This window comes from Lolium perenne, chromosome 3, assembly GCF_019359855.2.
Source record: "Lolium perenne isolate Kyuss_39 chromosome 3, Kyuss_2.0, whole genome shotgun sequence".
NCBI lineage: Eukaryota > Viridiplantae > Streptophyta > Magnoliopsida > Poales > Poaceae > Lolium > Lolium perenne.
The window spans coordinates 228815759-228838027 of NC_067246.2; the positions used below are offsets into that span (position 1 = coordinate 228815759).

The window sequence follows — 22269 nt, forward strand, 5'->3', positions numbered from 1 at the left end:
AGTACTCGGTCTAAATTGCAACGGTCTATTATGCACTCTAGAGGTTACTTTAATATGAACTCCGAATGTTGTGGAGCTTGTTTACTCCGGCTTGAGGTGTGCTTTTATAGCCCTACACAATGAATGGTGTTTGTTATCCAACAAGAGAGTGTGAGAAAGTAGCACAAGTGAAGAGAAGTTATTTATTTATGTGATCATTGTTGAGAGTGTCCACTAGTGAAAGTATGATCCCTAGGCCTTATTTCCAAATATCGAATCACCGTTTATTTACTATTCTACTGCATGTTTACTTGCTGCCATATTTATTTCAGATTGTTATTACCACTCATATTCATCCATATCACTTGCATTTCACTATCTCTTCGCCGAACTAGTGCACCTATACATCTGACAAGTGTATTAGGTGTGTTGGGGACACAAGAGACTTCTTGTATCTTAATTGCAGGGTTGCTTGAGAGGGATATCTTTGACCTCTACCTCCCTGAGTTCGATAAACCTTGGGTGATTCACTTAAGGGAAACTTGCTGCTGTTCTACAAACCTCTGCTCTTGGAGGCCCAACACTGTCTACAGGAATAGAAGCGTGCGTAGACATCACTAGGATTTATTGAATACATTCATGCTATATTGTTGCTGCCTAGTCTTTCGTTCATTGCATATTTATTCAGATCAATAATTTTGTGGAAATATTAATCCTCTTCATTATGAATCAAGATTTGATATCAATTTCTGCTCATGCTTACTTTATTTCCAAGTGGGAAAAATTCACGTAGTTGTAGGTCACTAGATGTTTTTGGGTATCCATTTGGATGAGCTGCATGTGGATCTATCAGAAGCATCGCTAGGTTGGTTTTGGTGTCTGTCTGAGAGGAGGTTTGTCTCACCTTCTCCTAAACTTGATAATTTGTTTGCTGCCTGTGTGAATTGGAATTTTATAGAAATTTTGGTTCCGGGAAATGTCAATCACATTGTTCTCTGACTGTTTATGTATGGTTTGGGCTGCTGATGTCTGCTTCCCTTCTGGAACAGGCTTTGGTTGGACCTCTGATCGAGATTATGTTAGACTTTGACCCAGGATATGATGACAAACTTATATGTGTTGTTGCTTCAAATGTCCTTCATTTGTTATCAGTGGATTAGGGAAAAACTTTCTGGTAGCAAACCAAGTTGGCTATAGTGTTTATTGATTTGTTAGCTTGTTCCATGCCTGTCTGTTGCTGCTATCTGGAGGCAATTATTATATCAAGTATGCAAGGTACTTAATTAATTTAGTACTACTCTAGGTTTGTATCAAACCTGACACAACGTGTATTAGTTCAACAATGTGTATATGCTTTCCTAGGGTCCTTTTACTGATTACTACAACAGTGTGTGCTTGCTGTCTAGATGCCAGGCATAGGAAGTCAATGGTTTCTTTACACCATCTTGGAGTACTAATTTTTCAACTAGACTGAATTTTCTCGCAGTAGAGTAACTTCCTGATGGCAATGGTAAATGGTTGCATATCAGAGATACGCTGCTGCTAGAGCAGGCGAGGTGTGCTTCTTGGAACTGGCTAGGTGCGAGCTCGTGAGATGTTGTTGAGCCTAAAGCAATGATGCCTTCTCTGGATTAGGTAAGTCTTTGGTCTATCTCATTCTCCTCTTTGTTATTTTGAGTCAAGTACCTATGTGATATGGAATATATGGTCTGAATTGCTTTGTGTTAGGGTCTAATCAAGTCACTATGATGTTACTTTATGGTTACTAGCAAACTGTGGCGCGACGGCACGCCGCGCCCGTCAGGTGAAGGAATGAGCCGACATACTGGTGGGTAGTATTGTTAGGAGGATCCATTTGTACAAAATGATGCAGTCAGATGATTACGATGCATGCAAGGAATAAGCATTAGGGAGGATCCATTTGTACAAAAGGAAAACATCGATTGCAGATTCCCATGGCATCAATCACTGAGTTCTTGGACGTAGAGAGAACATAACAACAGATCATAGACTTCACTTGATCTAATGCAGGAGATATGGCTGATGATCTAAGCTTAGAGCGATAGTTAGATGTGATATGACCTAAGCTGCCACCCCTGCTAATTAATACCTTCTGAGTCAATAGCGGTTGCGCGGGACGAAATACAGGACAGAATTTTCACAACCCTACGCAGCTCCTTCATGTTTTCACCCCAAATTTACTGCTAAGCATTGCGTTAATTTAGTTTTTGGGTGACTTTGCGGGATGCCGCTTTCATCCCTACAAAATAGTCACTTCTAGCTGAATTCGTTGTTGCTGCCATCATTCAGGTATAGTTGTTACAGGACATTCTTTTAAGCATTCTTATCATAATGTAATTCTTGCATGATTAATCTATTATTACCAATCTACCTTTGAGCAGGAATAGACTCGGTACCAATATTGGAGGCCAAAGAATGTCCATTATTCCTATCAAACATAACAACAACTTAACGTGCAAGTACTCAGTGGGAATTATGTAGTAAATTGCCCAAAGATGACCCAATCTGCAAAGATATATCATCTCCCGTACACTGAATATCTGTCAAGCAGCCTTCTGCCATTTGTGACACCGCAGAACAAAAACAATCATAAATGAATGCCTAAGCTGAAAACTGGAAACCCATTAGAACCACTCAGCTGTCATCGCGTTGACCACCGTCAATTTGAATTTGTGCACCAAACTGCAAGACCCCAATCTTAGTATCGGTAACAATCGCTCCAAGTCATAAAAAGTGCTCATTATTGGTGGAGTAAGTACCATCAGCAGCAAAGCTAAAACTCAGCTCCTCACTAATTCACATAACTTCCTTGTCAGTTATGGTTAGATAAGCCTTCACATTGAGAGAAATTATTAGAGAAAGAGCCATCTGTTGTGAATATAGAAGAGCAGACAGACCTTAGAAAACAATATGTAAGAAAGAGAGAACAGAGCATAATAATTAAGGAGTTTCTAAGAAGAAAAACTCTAACTTACAACAAATGAATCAGCGGTTGGAGTACATGATAGCAGGTAAGCTCACACAACATATAAACGGTGGGGAAGAACCCCATTTTGGCAACAATGAATCAGAAGTTTGAATACATGAACACAGATCGGATAAACAATGGATATATAACCATGTCCAACAAGGATAAAGTACACAAAAAAAGGTACATGTAGTTAGAGTATTCTTGGCTGCAATAGGAGTTAGCACAACGATGTTCTATAAGAGGAACCAGCATCCAACTGCTTATTGCCAGGTAAGATCATGGAGTCTCTATAGAAGAACCCCCTTAGCCTTGAATATTTTCAAGCATCTGTAAACTCATGGTTGAAAGTTTTTGAATATAAAGTCATTCGTGCAGCAACAAACATTTGAAGCTAGTGATGTAATATCTTCCATATTGAAAGGGACAACCGACATAATTTAATGGTACCACGAAAAAATCTGTAGCTTGGATCTTTAGCTCGTTACAAAAGACACATATAATCTTCCAAAAAGAAACTCTCTCATCTACAATGTGTATCCCAAGTAAAAGCCAGAAAAATGTGTTCTGAGTTCACTGCATGATTTCCATAATAGATAATTTGTATGGATAACTGAGTGCAGTTAGATCTTTATACACCTTACAAGTACTAAAACCTAGAGTTTTCCATTGATAAGACCAAGCGTCACTCTCATTATTAAGAGAGAGGATTTCCTAGAGCAGAATAAAATCCTGGTTTTGACCAAAGGCTTCTTCTACAAGGGGAAGATATAAAAAAAATCACTCACTATCACAGTTGAGGATCTTGCTGGACAGAAAATTTTGACCTTTCACAAAAGAAGAGAGATGACGCCATTGCTGCTGTAGATTTGTCCATTCCTAGCATCAAGCCAAAAAAAAGTAAGCGTAGCTTGCAACATGGTTAATGGAAACGTCCAACATTTAATAGATATTTAGTTCCTTGATTAACCTTGTTGGTGAATATGAACTCCTCATCTTGGATGCTTTTATCCTGCATCTTAACCAACAGTACAGTTGAAGAGGTAAAACAATTACTGGGCATGGTTAATGGAAATGTCCAACATTTAATAGTTGTTTAGTTCCTTGATTTAATAGATGTTCAGTTCCTTGATTAGCAGTATGTCCCAAATAATCACAAAAAGAATTGCTTAAAATTTATAAGTTAAGCGCCTGCCTGGCTGCCTGTTCTTTTTCTCTCGCACAGACTTTCCTATGTTTTTGAAGATAGCGTCATTGCGCACATTCCATAATCTCCATATGGTAAGCAGGATGAACAATTTGGCTCCCTACTGAACTGAGGAATCTGCATTAGCGATAGCTGTTTCGAACCAGGTGTCAAGATCCTCGGCAGGATCTGGTATCCATGTCTGCATTAGTGTAATTGCTGACCTTTCAAATGACACTATAAACAACAAAAGACAGGTTTCAGATATCATTATGAACGCTTATCTTGACAGGGTGCATCTACGCCCCTAAATATTTGAGCAAGATGTTCTTAAGCCACAGTTTCATTTATTAATTGTTAGGCTACAACATTAAATGCATCCTAACTGCATGGTTGTAGTAAATTGCTGAGAGTATATATATCAATTAGAACACTTATTTTGACACAGTGCCTCTATGCTCCTAAATGTTTGAGCAAAATATTATTAAGCCACAATTTCATTAATTACTTGTCAGACTACAAACTCAAGTTCGTCCTAACTACATGCTTGAAGTAAATTACTGAGAATATAGAGGTATAATCAGAAAGCGTCTAATCACAGAGCTATAAAACAACTTTTCACATCTCCCGCGCTCGTTTAGATCATCAACATCGCCAAAAGCAATTAGTCATTTATCAATACTGGGCACAAAAAGTAAACATCCTGACTTCTAATTCCGATGTTTGTTCTAGGTTACCTCCAAATTCTACCTATTTGTGATATACCAACCTCAAAATAGTGGGAGCGAGATTAAATAGTACATGTACTTATTCAAACGCAAGAGAAACTATACATGCAAATGTGTATCTTCCATCTGAATTTCAGTCCGGTCTGTATATAGAGCACATACTGCTTTCTTTCTAGCCCAGCGCAAATTTTAACTTGTCTCATGATAAAAATGTCAGTCCAATGTCAAATAAGAACGGTTGAACGACATGAGAAGTTCCAAGAATGTCAATATTATTATATACTGAACATTAAGAATGGAGAAAATATTCATTTTCTGCCTTCTTTTCTGATGCAACCAAAGAAAACTCTGGACCAATGTGAAATACGTGAGAACATTAACAATAATCCAAGAGGAATTATTTTGTTGGATGAGAGAAAAGACCAGTCAGCGTTTCAAGAATTACAAGACACTATTTGGATACAATTTAACTGCTTAATAATTTTGCTTTCCGAACATTAGTGAATAAGTATTACCATCAATAATATAAGCCAATGATCTTTTAGGGGAAGTTGGGAGTCTCCTTTGGAGCACCATGGTATCCCCAATACTGATTAATTAGAAGACAAAAGTATAACAGATGGAGCATCACTTCTTGAAACCTCTTTATATTCTCTGTCAAGCTTACTGCCTTGAGATGTTCAATTTGATATTCCACCTGAGATGATCGCAATTGTATTTTGTAAGAAAAAGAAACAGAAAATCGAATATACTGAAATAGGCATTTTTGTGATCTGAGCAAGGACATAAGGCATCGCATATACTGAAAGGAGTGGTACATTAAGATACAAAGTACCTACATTTTTTCTGTATTTTTCTCAATTCACTGTATAATGAAAATAGGAAAGACAAAAACAACGGTAAGGATGTAAGAAGACAAGATGGCACTTTTTACAGAATAAAAAATTTGGAGAGTCAAAGATACCTAAGTTAGTTCTGCAAATCGTTCAGAAGTTAACATATGTGCTTCTTTCTAATTAAACTGATCTCTCTATCTCTATCTATTCTCTACAACTTTCATTCAAAGTGAAATCAGTTGTTTTATAGAACAGATGACATCTAAGCCTTTGGATGCTTATAGGATTAGAACATGTCACCATTCGTTAAATCTGAAACATGCTTGTACAAGATGGGAGGAATACTCTATTATCAAAAAATTCAAAATACAACAACTGATTGTGTCCATGAGTGATCATATTTAATTATGGGCCTAAGACTAAGATGCACTGTTCTTTAGCTAAATTATATATTATGAGGCGCACCTTTTGAGTCGCTTTGTGCTCCTTGTCCGTCAATGCACGAACGCAAGCGCCACATGTCGACCAAATGATCTAGCAGCACATCAACCGTAAAGAAGACAGCAACCTGCAAAATATTGCAGCAACGCGGCTGTTAGGCATGGTCTCAGTAAAAAAATCAGAGAGCTGCAGCTGCACTTGTAAAACTTAAATCCTTTGCAAACTGCGCTGCAAAAAGCAAACTGAAAACAACAAATACTTTGGATTTGGTTTGGAGGATTTAGGAATTGAAAGGCCACATGATTCTTGTGACTTCTCCATATACGGGAGTTGCAAGAGACAGGGGCGAGAAGAATTTCAGATGGTTTTTCCATAGACTCACTGTAACTACAGTTTGCATAATTTACCAGAAACAGACCACATAAGCACTATTTGAAGTGCTTGCCCGGTCACTAATTTTTTAGCCAAACTGCATACATTCTATATAATTTAGCTCGGTGTAAAATATTGAGTAATGGCTAAAAGCAGTTAACTCATATTTCTCCAATTTGAGAAGCATATCCGTCTCTCAAATCTTAGCAGCAAACCGGATCTAAAAACAAATCAGAAAATATCTACCAGTGGTGGTCTACTGATGGAAATTACAGCACACCGATTTATTACATCAACATCATTCGCGCCCACCACAACACTATCGTTATCCTCTCAATCTCTCCATAATTGCTAAAACAACTAATTCAATACCACAGCTTTAATAGATGTTGTGCAGTAAAAGAGGGGCTAACCTGAGGTTGGAGGAGACACGAATCCTAGGTGGAGCCATCAAATTGAACTTCTGTGACGCTGCGTGTGAAGAACTGAAGATCAAGGCTGAGCGCACCTGCCTCAACAATGTCTTGACCGAAGGGCAAGGCGTGCCTGTCTTAGACTGTAGTCCGCGTCAGTATCCTCATGGCCCGACGAATTTACGTAGAGATCCACGATGCTGCCGGCTCCGCTACGGGAGTGGGATGTCTGCCGGCACAGTCGGATCGCCGGTATTTGTCATGGCCAACCTAGCTGTGGGAACTGCTCGAGGAAGCCACAGTCGTAGCCAGCCTCGTCGCCCACCTCCGACCCAAGTGGCTGGCTCCACCGCCCGTGCCAGAGATCGCCGGCCGCCTAAAGAGCCTTTCGACACCAGGTCGCAACGGCTGTATCTTCCATCCTCGCACGGGGGTCGAGGTCAGCGCAGCTCGTTCTACGCAGGGGGTCGTCGGGTAGAGAGGACCTCAGCGCGGGGGGGGGGGGGGGGCAAGGCGGAGCTCCGGCGAGGGGAAGCCGGTGAAGGTGTAGCCGTGTTAGGGGATCTGCCATGGATGAGCTCGCTGTGGTGGGGAAGATAATGCACAGAAAGAACGGTGAGGAAATTAGTAAAGATTGGAGTGGTATTACCACGGGATTTTTCTAGAAAGGGGCCACGGAGCTAGATAAAACGAAAGAATAGTCAAAGCGGTGCGACGAACACATATTCCCACGGAGAACAACAAAAGAAAACGACATGGACTGGCAGGCCTGTACAACCATCGAGACATTGCCCCACTATGGCTCACCACCGCTCCACCCGTTAGGGCCACACCACCAGCGCACCACGACAGCCCATAACTCAAGCACCAGCAAGAAAAATACATATCCTAAATCGCTAGGAACCACCCAACGGTACACAAGAAAAAATCAGCTGGAAGTTATCACCAATGAAATACACGTGTCACCACCAGGTTCACTCTGTATGAGACCTCAAAATTATGAGAAAAATGATGTTTGTTAAGGTTTAATATAGTAGTTATTATGTATGCGTTGCTTTCTTTTCGAGTTATGATGTAAGTGATAAGTCATAGTCATAATGATCTCCATAAAATGGAAATATTATACTCCAGTTATCTATTTTCGAATTTATTGGTTGCATGATGTTCCAGGGGTAGCATTTACATGACTAGCACTCTTTTATTTGACTTTAGGCCATGCTCTCATTTCTCTTGCAGTAGATAGAGGCACAAATCTATTACAGTCTGATGCATATTTTTCTTTGGACGCATGAATGTTTTGTGAATCGTGAAACTGTTATTTTGGCCAGTTCCTGATTCTTGAATGGTTTTTATTATTGGCTTGACCAGTTAAGTATGTACTTGTGCACTAATTTTCCTCTGCATTGTTGTAGTCATGCAAGATAGATGGATGAGCATACGGCGGAGTCTTGTTCTTGGACCGGTGGTGGTTGGTAGCTGGATGCTGTGACGCGTTGCTAGAGGGAGCGGTGCACACGGGGACAAGTTGGTGGGTTGCCATAGTGTTGGTGGACAGGAGAGCTCCTGATCATGCAACTGCAAGAAGGGGACTTGTAGGCATATATGCCTGGAGGTTGGGAGCTGTTTCCGGCCAGAAGGACTGATAATGGATGTTGCTGCTGTAGGGTGGGTTTACATTCTGGGCTAGCTTTATTTGCATCCCTGTGTCGTTCTTGTATTTGTGGTTTGAACCGTGGATTACTTATGTCTCCTTCAAAGAATTTCATGTCTTTGTTGTTTCCGATTGAATTATATTTTGTTTAATTTTGTCAAACTGTTTGAAAATAAAAACTTACAAATAGGAAGAAAAAATAGATCGCAAAAAGACTAAGGCCCTAAAAAATGTAAAGGTTGTTAATTGATTAAGGCCCGAAAGGTTAATCAGCTAACAAAGATGAAGCCCAGAAGATAAATGGACCGAACAATGGCTGCAAAAATACAAAGGCTCAAAATTTAAATGGATCAGAAAAGACCAAGGCCTAGAATAAAAAGTCTCGTATTAATAGGCTCGGCCTATGCAATCCACCGAAATGGATCGGGCTGATTTTGGATTACGACGATTAGATTTCGTCATAATTTTGCCATGTCAGACTAGCCACGTAGGATCTGATGTGGCATGGCCAAATCTCCAGTGACGATCTTGGATCGTCATAGTGGTTACGACGATCCAATATCATGATAGACGGCTATGACGATTCAAAGTAAAAGGTCATGTTGGTTGATTTCTGACGCTCCGTTTTTGACGATCCATTTTTTGTCATAGAATCGTCATAGATGAAATATTGTGACGATTTAAAGACGAAAATGGAGTATCGTAGGTCAACATATTTCTTGTAGTGGAGAAAGTCCTCAGTTAGTTGTATCTAACTTGGAGAAGTCCGATGACGTCTTCACCAGCCCGACACCACCAAAGCCGGCCTTCTTGCCACCACTCATCTTTCTTTCGGTTTGTGTCTTGTTCGTGTGCGGGTCTCGCGCTAGGATCCGACTCCAAGTAAGAGCATCTCCAACAGGCGCACTAAATTTTGGCGCGCTAAACGTCGCTTCCGCCACGCTGTAAACGTATAGCACGCGCTGCGCTGAAATTTGCCCCACCGGATGCTCTATTTTGCAGCGCGTGTTGGCGCGGTAAAAAAGCTCCTCCGTCGGGTGCGCCAAAATACAACGCACGCGGGCGCGGCAAAATACAGCGCGCGCGGCAAACAACTTTCTGCACTACTATGCATTCAACAAGATCAAACACTCACATATAAATCATGAAACAAATGATCTACCATAGTTCAAATGGACACAAAGTGCAACACACATAACATAGTTCAAGAACGACACACAACATGACGTAGTTCAACAACGACACACAACATATGGTTTAAATGGACACAAAGTGCAACACACAATTTGCATATCACAAATGCATCTCACACTTCCGCATTTTCCAAGTCATCACCTTATTTTGCTTCTTCTTCCTCGTCATCTTGGATTGAAGGAGGAATAGTAGGATCCATGGAGGCCACGAATCCTCCCGGTGGCGCTCCCGTAGTCCCATACACACCACGCACCGAGCCTCCCATAGTCCCTTCGAAGACTCCTCCATAACTTGGTTCTCCCATGCCGGCCATGCCTCCAAAGCCTCCCATGCCGGCCATGCCTCCCATACTTCCTCCAAATATGGGCATGCCTCCTCCAAACATGCCGGCTGTGGGTGTGTTCATGTTGGCTACCAACAATCTCTTCTTGGCCAACACTTCGTCACGAGCAAGGTTGATGTACTACTTTTGCCTCTCATCCATGTGGGAAGTATCCATCAAGAAAAGCTTCCTCTCCTCCTCCACTAGGCGTAGATGCTCCTCGTTGGCTTGCCTCTTCTCCTCCAAATCCAACTTCCTCTCCTCGTTGGCGGCAAGCCTCTCCTCCAAAGCGGCTCTCCGAGCTTCCATTGCATCCATAGCCTCTTTCTCCAAGTTCCTTGCCACCTTCCTATCTTCATTTGCTTGCAACCTTGCATTTGCAATCCTTTCCATAGCAATGGCAATGTCATCATCTCCGGCCTTCTTTCCCTTCATATCTTTGGCAGTCTTCCTACCAAGCACATTCCTCCGCCCATTATTGACCGAGTGACGAGTGGAGCGTCTCTTCTTGCCTTCGTCACTTGAATCATCATCATCGATGATTGTTGCATCACCGGTTGCATTGGCTGCCATAGTTGCCGCATCCAACTTCCCGCGGGTCTTCATCTTTTCTTCATTCCCTAGCACTTCATAGCAACGATGCAAGGTGAATGGCTTGCCAAGAATCTTGTTGCCTTTCTTGTTCTTCTTTCCCACATCCCCAAACAATCCTTGAGCCATATAGTTCTACAAAGCAAGCAAAAGAGAATATATGAGCTATATGAACTACAACCTCGTATCCTTCACATATGAGCCATATGGTCAACATAGTAGTAGAATTGCTTACCCTATCATTCTCATTTGTGCCACTTGGGTTAATGACATCAATGTTGGCTTGCATGCCCGCCCATTTTTGGCAATCGGTGTTGATGCCGGACCAACGAGACCGAAGAGAACGCATGGTTCGCTCGTTCCCACTTGTGTTGTTGGCGTCGAGGTACTCCTTCATCCTCATCCAATATGTGTATCTTGTTTGATCGGCACCGGTTGTTGGATCCATTCCAATTGTCAACCATGTATTGCAAAGCAACTTGTCCTCCGCTATGGTGTAGTTCGCTGACCGACAGGGATGGCGAGGTTCAATCAACCCTTCTCCTTCCTCATCGATATCCTCATATTCCTCCCATCCCTCAACGGTTCATCATGCATAAACGAAGATCCAACATTCATTGCCTCCATGAAAGACTCATCATCGACTCTACATTGCAATGAAATTCATTATTCTGTGGCTATGTATGCATCTAAACTAAAATTTGGATGAAAAGAAGTGTTTTTTTACCTCTCCGGCATTTCCTCATACACCGTATGTGCGGCGGACGGAGGCGCCAACGGCGGCTGGTTCGTCGGTGGAGGAGGCGACGGAGGCTGCGCGCGGCGGGTCGCGGTCGCCTTCACTTTCTTCGGCGGCGCAAGGGAGGCGGCGTCCGCAGCTACATACGAGCGTTTGGACGACAGCGCCTTCCTCCTCGGCGGCTCCCGCGCCTTGCCGGGGGCCATCACAGTGGCCAGCTGCGCAGCGGCGGCTGTGTGCAGCATCGCGCGCGGCGGGACGAAGAGAGCACGGGCATCAGCGGTTGTGTTGCCGGCGTCGGCGCCACCGCTAGGGTTTGGCGCATGGGGCGGCAGCGCGACAGAGGCGGCAGCGGTGGGTGGAATGGAGTAGAGAGGGGTCGGTGGGGTGCCGACGGGACCGTCCATCGCCGGGATTGTGTCGATGGCCGCGCGGAGGCGAGGGATTGGGCGGTGCGGTGGCGAGGCGCGGGGGGAAGTTTCAGCGCGGGGTTTGTTCGCGTGCGTCGAGCGATGACGCGTGCTGTAGCCGGCGTCCAAAGTTTAGCGCTTGGGATAGGGCAAACCGGTCTGCGTCCCAAAACTTTTTTTTACAGCGTTGTAGCATCTGCCGGAGGAGCAATTTTGCGCTCTCGCGCTGGAAATGGCGGTTTATATAGGGCGCAACATATATAGCGCGTGTTGAAGATGCTCTAAGACTGCTCATAGTGGGAGTAACATTGCTCGTAACGTCACACATCTCAAGGTGTTTTGGTGACATGGCATGTCAATAAATTAAGAAAGAGAGTGAAGTGGTAACTAGCTATGTTACCATAACATCACACACCTCAAGGCAAGATGAGTCTACAACATACTAATAAATAACACAATGCATGACACACCATATAAGTTGCTATCCACTCTATGATAGAGTTTGGCTCTGGTGGTTAGGTCCCTTGTGGTGGAACCAGCCCACCCAGGTTCAAGTCCTAGATTTGGCATGTATGTTTGCATTTACCTGAATTTATTTCAGGATTTAACCGGCGCTATACTTTCAGTGGTAGGTGATGTGCCATGCCAGCTCAGTCCCTCGGAGGTGCTCATAGGGGTAGTGTGTGCGTGCGTGCGTTTTTTTTTTTTTTTTTTTTTTGCGAAACACAGTACAATCAAAGACCCTCATACATACGCGCACACACTCACCCATATGAACGTACACACGCACACCCTACCCCTATGAGCACCTCAAAAAAAAAAATTCAGTTTTTATCGGGCCTCGAGAGCCGACTTCCAATCTGGACCCGTTATAGGTGGACCCTACGTGTCAATGCCAACACGGCTGCGATTCACGCGCCGCTGCAATCTTCATTGTATATCCTTCTATATACCGACGCAGGTTGTTCAAAAAGAAAAATACCGACGCAGGTGGTGAACAGCCTAGCAAATTGTCACCGACATATGGGTCCAAACCAGGATATGGCCCACATGTCATTGCGTGTACTGCATAACCGGGTTGGCCCACCCCACCCCCAGCCCCATCCCATCTGAACCACACATCTTGCCACGCCACGCGACTGCACCAAAGACAAAACACGCTCGCACCACCACTCCATCCTCCTCTTTCTCCCTCGCCCAAACCCTCGCCGCCGCCTTCGCGACATCCGCCGCCGCCATGGCCACTGCCACTTCCACAGCCGTCGCCTTCTCGGGTGCCACCGCCGCCTTGCCCAAACCACGCACTCTCCGGCGTTACCAACTGCTCTCCTCACGCCGCGCCCTCACCGCCCCCATCAGGTGCTCCGCGGTGTCCCCTTCGCCTTCGCCCTCGCCCGCCCCTCCTGCCACCGCGCTCCGTCCATGGGGCCCATCCGAGCCCCGCAAGGGCGCCGACATCCTCGTCGAGGCCCTCGAGCGCTGCGGCATCAGCGACGTCTTCGCCTACCCGGGCGGCGCCTCAATGGAGATCCACCAGGCGCTCACGCGCTCGCCGCTCATCACCAACCACCTCTTCCGCCACGAGCAGGGCGAGGCCTTCGCGGCGTCCGGGTACGCGCGCGCGTCCGGCCGCGTCGGGGTCTGCGTCGCCACCTCCGGCCCGGGGGCCACCAACCTCGTCTCCGCGCTCGCCGACGCCCTCCTCGACTCCATCCCCATGGTGGCCATCACGGGGCAGGTCCCGCGCCGCATGATCGGCACGGACGCCTTCCAGGAGACGCCCATCGTCGAGGTCACCCGCTCCATCACCAAGCACAACTACCTCGTCCTCGACGTCGAGGACATCCCCCGCGTCATCCAGGAAGCCTTCTTCCTCGCCTCCTCTGGCCGCCCAGGGCCCGTGCTCGTCGACATCCCCAAGGACATCCAGCAGCAGATGGCTGTGCCCGTCTGGGACGCGCCCATGAGTCTGCCAGGCTACATTGCCCGCCTGCCTAAGCCACCGGCTACTGAACTGCTCGAGCAGGTCCTGCGTCTGGTTGGTGAGGCAAGACGCCCGATTCTCTATGTTGGCGGTGGCTGCTCTGCATCCGGAGAGGAGCTCCGCCGCTTTGTTGAGCTCACTGGGATCCCAGTTACAACTACCCTCATGGGTCTTGGCAACTTCCCCGGCGATGACCCGCTGTCTCTGCGGATGCTTGGGATGCATGGCACTGTGTACGCAAACTACGCCGTTGATAAGGCTGACCTCTTGCTTGCATTTGGCGTGAGGTTTGATGATCGCGTGACTGGGAAAATCGAGGCTTTTGCGAGCAGGTCCAAGATTGTGCACATTGACATTGATCCAGCTGAGATTGGCAAGAACAAGCAGCCGCATGTCTCCATTTGTGCTGATGTCAAGCTCGCTTTGCAGGGCCTGAATGCTCTGCTAAGTGGGAGCAAAGCGCACAAGAGTTTCGATTTTGGCTCGTGGCATGAGGAGCTGGAGCAGCAGAAAACGGAGTTTCCTCTGGGATACAAAACTTTCGGGGAGGCCATCCCACCGCAATATGCTATCCAGGTACTGGATGAGCTGACCAAAGGTGAGGCCATCATTGCCACTGGTGTTGGGCAGCACCAGATGTGGGCGGCTCAGTATTACACTTACAAGCGCCCACGGCAGTGGCTGTCTTCGGCTGGTCTGGGGGCAATGGGGTTTGGGTTGCCAGCTGCAGCTGGTGCTGCTGTGGCTAACCCAGGTGTCACAGTTGTTGACATTGATGGGGATGGTAGCTTCCTCATGAACATTCAGGAGTTGGCGCTGATTCGCATTGAGAACCTCCCAGTTAAGGTGATGATATTGAACAACCAGCATCTTGGAATGGTGGTGCAGTGGGAGGACAGGTTTTACAAGGCCAATCGGGCGCATACATACCTTGGGAACCCAGAAAATGAGAGTGAGATATATCCAGATTTTGTGACCATTGCTAAAGGGTTCAATGTTCCTGCAGTTCGGGTGACAAAGAGGAGTGAAGTCCGTGCAGCAATCAAGAAGATGCTTGAGACCCCTGGGCCATACTTGTTGGATATCATCGTCCCTCACCAGGAGCATGTGCTGCCTATGATCCCTAGCGGTGGTGCTTTTAAGGACATTATCATGGAAGGTGATGGCAGGATTGCGTATTAATCGGGACTTCTGCAAGAGCTCCACCTACAAGACCTACAAGTGCAATATGCCTGATCAGCATGATGCTGGTGTATGTTATATCCATGTGTTGGCTAATTTGCTTGTTTGATGAGCTTGGTTTGCTAGTCTTACCTAGCTCTGAACCTTCTAGGTTTTCTAGTCTGTTCTTTTCCGTAGGCATATGCTGTCATAAGAGATCATGCAAGTTTCTTGTCCTACATATCAATAATAAGTACTTTCATGGAATAATTATCAGTATTTTAGTTCCTAGTCTTCTCGCCATGTTTGGTTACTTGTAGTGCATGTGTAAATGTATGTCGTCCCGATGGGGGATCAACGACAAGTTCTGGATTGGGAAATCAGACGAGTTTGGGTGGAAGGAGAACATATGCATAGACCTATGTTCATATCATGGTTCCTTCGTTAAGTAACCATCGACCCACAAGCCAGCCTAACTAATAGACCACGAGACACAGAATTTGAACAATATATGCTACTTGTTCATCTGCGTGTGAGGTACAAGATGAAGAATCTCTTGGGAATATGGGTTTTATTGTAGATAAAAGAAGACAATCTTTCTGTGAGATAGAGAATCTTGAGAATATCCTCATAGATTTTTCAAGGATACTTTTGGATATCATGTATTACCTGCAGTAAGGATGTCAAGTGGGATCCCACTTTTGTCCCACTTGTAGTATAATTTGACTTTTCTAGTATAAATTTTGACATCAAAATTTGAACTACATAGAACAAAATGACATCCCACTGGGATCCCACCTTGACACCCTGACCTGCAGGCATGCAAGTGCCTGGTAAAGTATGCTTAAACCATAACAGTTTTAATTTATCACGACAGATCTCCACAAAATAGCCAGAATAGTTGTGCCTAAAATAAGTACTGTTTTCTTTGTGGCAAGCACAGATGAAGGTGCCCAACTTTGTTTCACTTTTAGGCACAGATTTCTCCTTTATTTTGTAGTCCTTTATTTCTTACTCTTAGGTCTTAACAGATCTTTTGCTAATGGTTCACTTCGATTTTGAGCTCCTCTTTCTATTTCATAGGATAATATCTTAGGCTAATGTAATACAAGCCTTGATATGTATGTGCGTGTGTCTTCTGGTCTTGCATGTTATATTTACTCAAAAGTCTTCGTACCTAGTTTTAGCTCTGCGTGAGTGGTTACCTTATATTCCCAAGCTTCATGTTCAGTGGACCTTGGTGGAGACTCATGTAGCCTCTATACATTCGTTCTTGGTATGTGAATTCTTAAATATATTTATATATGAATGCTAAGCTCCATGGTGAAGCACGATTCTGTCTTTGATTACTTCTTCCGTGGGGCTGTTGTTCTCCGTTAATAAAAAGTCTTCACATGTAGCATACCTGTAAGATATTGATTGGTGTTGACTGTGCAGGAGCTTTGAGTTTAGGAACCAAGTGCAAACTTTATTTATAAAACCAAGAATATTAAATAAGGTATTTTTTTTTTACAAATTAGCATCCGTAATCTGGTGTAACAATCGAAGAGAGGTATTGTTGTTTTTGTTAAGTTCATACCTTTACGTGTTACTTAGATTCACGCAAATGTACATCTGTTGCTCTTGGCATAACGGTGTTAGTTATTGTAAATGTATTTTCCTATTTTTCTGATTGTATAAGCGTTTGGTACTCCGTTTGTGATTTTGTTTGCTCTTATCCTAATTTCACTCTTATCTGCTTCGTTTTGTAAAATTTTAAAAACATATTATTATTTTCCTGCCTGCTTTTTATTGTCGTTATACGAAATGTAAATAGTGGTGAATTCCACGGGCACAAACTCTTAATCTAGTATCTCTACAGCTGTAAGAACATTGCAAGGATTGAATTTCTCTACGCCGTCTACGGAAATAAAGAATTTTTGACATGTTCAGAATTTCGGGAAGTCACATCAATGATTTTGTCAACCTATTAAAGAAACTTTCAGGAGTGTACTGTCCTTCATGGTTTCGGATATTTCCGAACAAGTAAAATATCATGACAGCGGAAGGCTCCCTTGCTGTGCGTTGCCCTCTGAACTTTGAAGAACCGTATTTACCATCTTCCTTGCAAGTGCAGCAATTGATCTCCAATAGCAGCGAGTTAACCATTGACACGGCATCAGAAGTCCAAAACTCATAAGTACTGTACTTTTTTTTTTTTGGTAGAAATGGCATGCATCCAAGGGTGGATGATGAATTGTACCGAGCTTACATTTTCCTTATTATGTCATACAGTGCCAACATTCAGAGAAGGGGCTCTATCATCATTACGCAAAGCTAATAACTAATAAGCTCCATTTGGTACATATAGCCAATGATCAAGCGTCCACGGGATGGGATCTGATTTGTGATAGCACATGAGTTGTCTCATTAGAAAATTCGCCACAACTCCCTAGTTTTCCTTTTCACATCATTTTAGTGTGTGCTGGTCCGGTAGCTCCATAAACAAAGCGATCATGGACACCGCAAAAATCACAGCTAACCACAGCTTCAAAGATCGTGGGAGCCCCCACTGAATCATAATTACATCTACGCTACAGCCTGAACAGGGTGTCATATACTCGTATCCTGCTGTTTAGGCGCAGCCCAAAGAACCAAACATCCTTCACAGCTGCAAAAAAGAGATTTGATTTTACTGAAACCATGTCTACAGAGACATGTTTATGGGTTGCTGAATGACAGATCCACTTGGCATGTTTCAAAACCCTTTATGTATTTACAAACAATAAAACCTCAGAACTAGGCCAAAACTTCTGTGAGGAATATATCTAGAGCTGTATGTGTTTGACATGATCTATGGTTTTAAGAGGTTCATGGAAACATAACAATCATTGTGATAGCTAATAACTGGCAGACAAAAAAAGGGTGAAAGACCGATTTAACAAGTTGTGAGCAGATCGCAGGCGAGCTCAAAAGAAGTACAAGCCAGCTCGGGGCACATGTAAAGAGGTCTGATAGGAGATGATTCAGTACGCATCACCGCAAACGAACTAGATTTACATGATTTAACAGTCTAGTAGGAGCATTTGGTACAAAGATGGACGACCCCAAACCTGGCACCCCTTGACATTCATTCAAGAACTACCTACCCAGAATTGATAATACCCGTCACCGAAATCTCTTATCCTTTTGGAGGAGGATATTTGGGTTCCTCTTAGATCCTGTTAGCTCGCCCCATCTCGTCCCTGGTCCATGAACGCGTGAAGAAATGCTCCAGAGGGTGTCTCCTTGCTGGCCAGCCGCATCTTTCGTTGGCTTTGCAATAGCTTTGGATTTCATCAGAGGATTCTTGTTGCCTTTACCCATGCCAGCTCCTAGCAGCCATCTTGAGCCAGCTTGCTGCTGTGTTTGATTACCCCATGGTTTTGTCTTCTCAGGCTCGCTCTTAAAGCCAGCTACATGCACTTCTGTGACTTTAAACTGAGGGGCAGAATCTTCCTCCTCGATCTTTTCTTCAGCAACCAATGCCTTATCTAGAATCTCCTCAGTCTTGGGCTCCTCATAATATTCCTCACTGTTACCTTTCTCCGAAACAGTGTTGTATATCTTGGGCTTTGGGGGAATAAAAACCCTCTCCACTTGAATCAGAGAAAGCATCGGTGTGCCAACTGGCTCATAGTTACGTAGCGGGTCACGCAACTGAACCATAAGAGCAACTGTGAAGTTGTTCCCCAACAAACCCCATCTTCTACCAGATCTTCTGCTTTTCTTGTCCGCATTCTGGTTTTCAGCAAGTAGGTCCATTGATTTGGCATGGTGGGCAGCAAGTATTTTCGATGTACGGTCACTGAACTGTTCCTCTTCATCGACCACTCCAGAATCAAGTCTCATCCACTCATCTAGAGTGATTGATAATCCCATTAGTCCATCAACATCACCACCACTTTGTTTAACATCCAGAAGCTGCAATCCCGCAGTCCCTTCTAACCCAAGGGTCCGTGTATTCTCTGCGCATTTTCCTTGCAGAGATGAAATCTCACCAACAGGGTGGGCACTGATATTGGAGGGTGCCTCTTCTTCAGACATGCCAGATTGTATCCTCAGACCCTCAATAGAAAGGGCTTCAATTTTTTCCATAGCTAACGGGGCAAGGTCCTCAAGTGAAACATATTCCGAAGCATTTATCCCACCCAATGATGATGACAGATCAGCACCTCTTCTTTTCTTCTTCTTTCCCAAGGGAGCATCACTGACCCCTCCTGCCAAAGCTTCCATGCTATGGTTCTCCAATAGGTTGTATCTGCATTTGTTAGAGCAATATGTTTTAGCCAGGGTAAATGGTTAAGTAGTAAGTCATGAGCAAGCATGACAAGAAAGATTTCTAACCTTCCAGCAGACTCTAGAGCAGGACAAGCCCCCCAGGCGAGCTGCTGCATCATTTTGCCATTCACATCTTCCAAGGGCATAAGTTTGTTTGCTTGCATTGATAGCTTTTCGATTCCAACTGAAGCTAGACCGTGCAATATCTCCATAATTCCAGAGCCCATTTCTGCTGGTAGCACGATTGGAGAAGAAGCCTGCATGACCAGGCTACAATTGTTCTTTGCATTCTTGAAAAGAGCTAGATTCATCGACCTAAGAAATCCTCCATCTTCTGTCTGAATAAATGGGCCCAAACCATCAGCCAAAGGCGGCAGCTCGAGGGGCAGCTCAGGTGGTATGTCAATGGGGCTACCAAACCCACTTCTAGTTCCACGTGGGGAAGATTGGAAGGACTTCTCATTTAGCCCGAACTGACGCATCAAAGCTTCAGCTTCCTGGTCTTCCAGTGACTTGGCTGTAAATGTGGCGTCTATGGGCGGAGCTGCACTCTGCAGCTCAAGCTCAGCCTCGTGTATGATTGCGGAGAGATCAAATTCCTCTGCAAAGTCGTCACAACTAGCTTCGTCCGCTCCATCTTCGAAATCCAAACCTAGAATACAGTCCCCAGATTCCAGAGCTTCTTTTTCGAATTGCTTCCAAAGCTTCTCTCTCGGCGACTCTGAATCACTGTCTGTGGTTGGCCCAAATGGGCTATGCTCGATCCCAAGCATTTCCAAGAACTCGCTAGCAACAAAATCAGACGAAGCATCCACGCTGCGTGATCTGCTCTTCCTGCTGGCGGAATTGTAACCGTCTTCCGCGCCCATGCAGCTCATTCGCCTAGAAAGCTTATCGTCTAGAGTTGGTGAACCAAATTCCTCTGGCTCCACGATTGCGAATTTGTTGAACAAGGACTCCAGATCCTCCAGCTCTGCATCCTCTGCCAGCTGACCATCTTCTTCCAATGATGAAGTAGGGAGCACGGCTGCTTCGACCGGCGCAGCCTGCTTGTCTCCCACATCGTCCGTTTCAGGAGTGACATCGCTGGGCTCCTCTTCCAGCTTCACTTCAACGGTGCCGTCTTTAGCAGGATCGTGGCTTAAAAATGCAGGCTTGGTTGTTCCCTCTTCATTAGCTTCCCCATTAAATTTCTCTGCAGGATGAGCCACATAGTCAGCATCGGCAGGTTTGAGCTGCTCTAGGTCCTGGATGGCGACCTCAACTCCCTGCTCAACCACATTGAACTCTGCGCTGTAGCAATCGCCATCTGGGTGCGGCAAGTCGCCCTCCCCCTTCTTCACCTCCACGGACGTGCAATGCTTTGACTCCGGCGAACCATCCTCCTCGGGTTCTACTACTGTTGCTTTTGTGGCATCAAGACCTGCGTCACCAGCAAAGGCCAAGGCTTTGAAAGGCCTGGTGCTGGGCAGAACCTCGTGCAGCACCCTGACGACGTCCCGGGTCCGTGCAGGCACGGGCGAGGGCGCCTGCCGCGCCATGGAGCCCCGCCTCAGCCCGGCCACCTGCTGCTCCCCGGCGGCGGGCACGAGCGCGCAGGCGAAGGTGACGTTGAGGCGCGCGCCGCGCGCGACGCCGGAGAGGCGGAAGCTGGTGGTCCACTTGCCGAACCCGGAGTCGCCGCCGTCGTCGAGGTCGTCGATGGAGAGCGGCAGGAGCCGGGTGAGGTCGACCTCGTGCCTGCCGAGCTCGAGCGCGGAGGCGTTGACGGCGACCACGAAGGCCCGCGGCTCGTACTTGACCGCGTTCTTGGCCCCGCGCGAGAAGTAGACGGGCGAGCGCTGCGTGAGGGGCTCGTCGAAGGCGGCGGCGCCCAGGGCTGGCGGGACCGCGCGGGTGGAGGCGCTGGCGGAGAGGCGGCGGAAGTGGACGGTGAGCGGGGAGCCGTCGAGCGGTGTGGGGAGGCCGTCGATGGAGTGTACGTGTAGGGTGAAGGCGCAGTCCAGGCGGCGCCGGCCCAGGTGGGAGATGGCTGTCAGGGACTTTTTCCAGAAGGAGGAGGAGGTGGTGGTGGAGGAGGAGGAGGAGGAGGAGGTGGAGGGGAGGAGCTTGCGGGAGGAGGAGGGCTTGAGCTTGGGCTGCTTGTGGTCGGCGGTGGCAGATGGGGGCGGGAGCGGGAGCGAGCGGCGGCGGCGCGAGGGGTCGAGGGAGAGGGCCTTGTGGAGCGTGACGATGTCGCGCGCGAGGGCCGCGTCGCCCGCCTCCGCCGCGCGGTCGGCGGCCGCCGGCGGGGGGCGGCGCGAGGACATGAGGGTTGGGGATTTTTGGGGGAGAGACGGCGCGCGGCCGGCGACAGGCAGAAAGAAAGACAGGGGAGCGGAGCGGGTGCCTTGCGTTGTTCAGCTGGTTTGTTGTTGCCTTGTTGGTTTTGCAATCTTGTTGTTTACTGCTGGGTGGGCTTGGCCTTGCCGTCTCCGGTGCTTGCTTTGTTTTGGACTTTTGGCTTTGGGTAGCTGGAATTGGGATCTGGGGGATTCGAATTCTTGTCTTGCCTTGTGTGATGGGGATGGGGATGGGGATGGATTCGAAATGGAACAGTGCAATGGGAGCGTCCGAGTAGCTCGTGAAGAGAGAGGAGGACTCGTGGCGTGGGTTGCGTTGTCGTTGCGATCGTATATTGAAAGGTTTGGGGGTTGGGACGATGCAGATGCACATCAATTCGTGTGGTGATTGATTGAAGATTGTCTTGTCGAGTTTTTTATTCTCTCAACAAGGAAGTCGTGGTTGTGTAGCCAGTGCTTTATGGAAAAATTCAGTTTGAAATTTGACATCATGTAGCTGGAGTAGTTGTTTCTGTGGTACTAGGAGGATTCACAATGGGAAACTTGCGGTACCTACACAATAAAATGAATGTGGGTAGGTGGAAGTATAGGCCACCGAGTACAGCAAATGCTTAATTAAAATACTCCGTATG

The 22269-nt window shown here is 46.0% G+C and overlaps 2 protein-coding genes and 1 long non-coding RNA gene across 7 annotated transcripts; 1 reads left to right on the forward strand and 2 right to left on the reverse strand.

Moving 5' to 3' along the window:
• Window positions 1-2385: 2385 nt before the first annotated feature.
• On the reverse strand, window positions 2386-7657 carry LOC127343587 (uncharacterized). 5 transcript variants are annotated; one of them, XR_007877339.2, is made up of 5 exons: window positions 6945-7657; window positions 6184-6286; window positions 3939-5579; window positions 2760-3847; window positions 2386-2682 (listed from the first exon to the last, which is right to left on the reverse strand). It is a non-coding gene; the product is annotated as an uncharacterized lncRNA (long non-coding RNA). The 5 variants fall into 5 exon arrangements; XR_007877341.2 differs by having other exon boundaries at window positions 2386-3298; window positions 3757-3847; window positions 6945-7654; XR_007877342.2 differs by having other exon boundaries at window positions 2386-3847; window positions 3939-4391; window positions 5398-5579; window positions 6945-7648.
• Window positions 7658-13003: 5346 nt separating this feature from the next.
• Window positions 13004-15266, forward strand: LOC127343588 (acetolactate synthase 2, chloroplastic). Its single transcript, XM_051369735.2, has one exon. The coding sequence runs from the start codon at window positions 13089-13091 to the stop codon at window positions 15015-15017; it is 1929 nt and encodes a 642-aa protein (XP_051225695.1). The 5' UTR covers window positions 13004-13088; the 3' UTR covers window positions 15018-15266.
• A 2617-nt stretch (window positions 15267-17883) lies between these two features.
• On the reverse strand, window positions 17884-21720 carry LOC127343589 (protein PLASTID MOVEMENT IMPAIRED 1-RELATED 1). The gene is made up of 2 exons (XM_051369737.2): window positions 19362-21720; window positions 17884-19275 (listed from the first exon to the last, which is right to left on the reverse strand). Exons 1-2 carry the CDS (start codon window positions 21602-21604, stop codon window positions 18144-18146), a joined length of 3375 nt encoding a protein of 1124 aa, XP_051225697.1. The 5' UTR covers window positions 21605-21720; the 3' UTR covers window positions 17884-18143.
• Window positions 21721-22269: the final 549 nt, after the last annotated feature.

Bases quoted from the DNA above. Each gene is read 5' to 3' on its own strand.
- LOC127343588 (XM_051369735.2), top strand. From the start codon at position 13,089: ATGGCCACTGCCACTTCCACAGCCGTCGCCTTCTCGGGTGCCACCGCC.
- LOC127343589 (XM_051369737.2), bottom strand. From the start codon at position 21,604: ATGTCCTCGCGCCGCCCCCCGCCGGCGGCCGCCGACCGCGCGGCGGAG. The intron at 19,276-19,361 runs GTTAGAAATCTT...TAACAAATGCAG, and splicing joins GCTCTAGAGTCTGCTGGAAG to ATACAACCTATTGGAGAACC.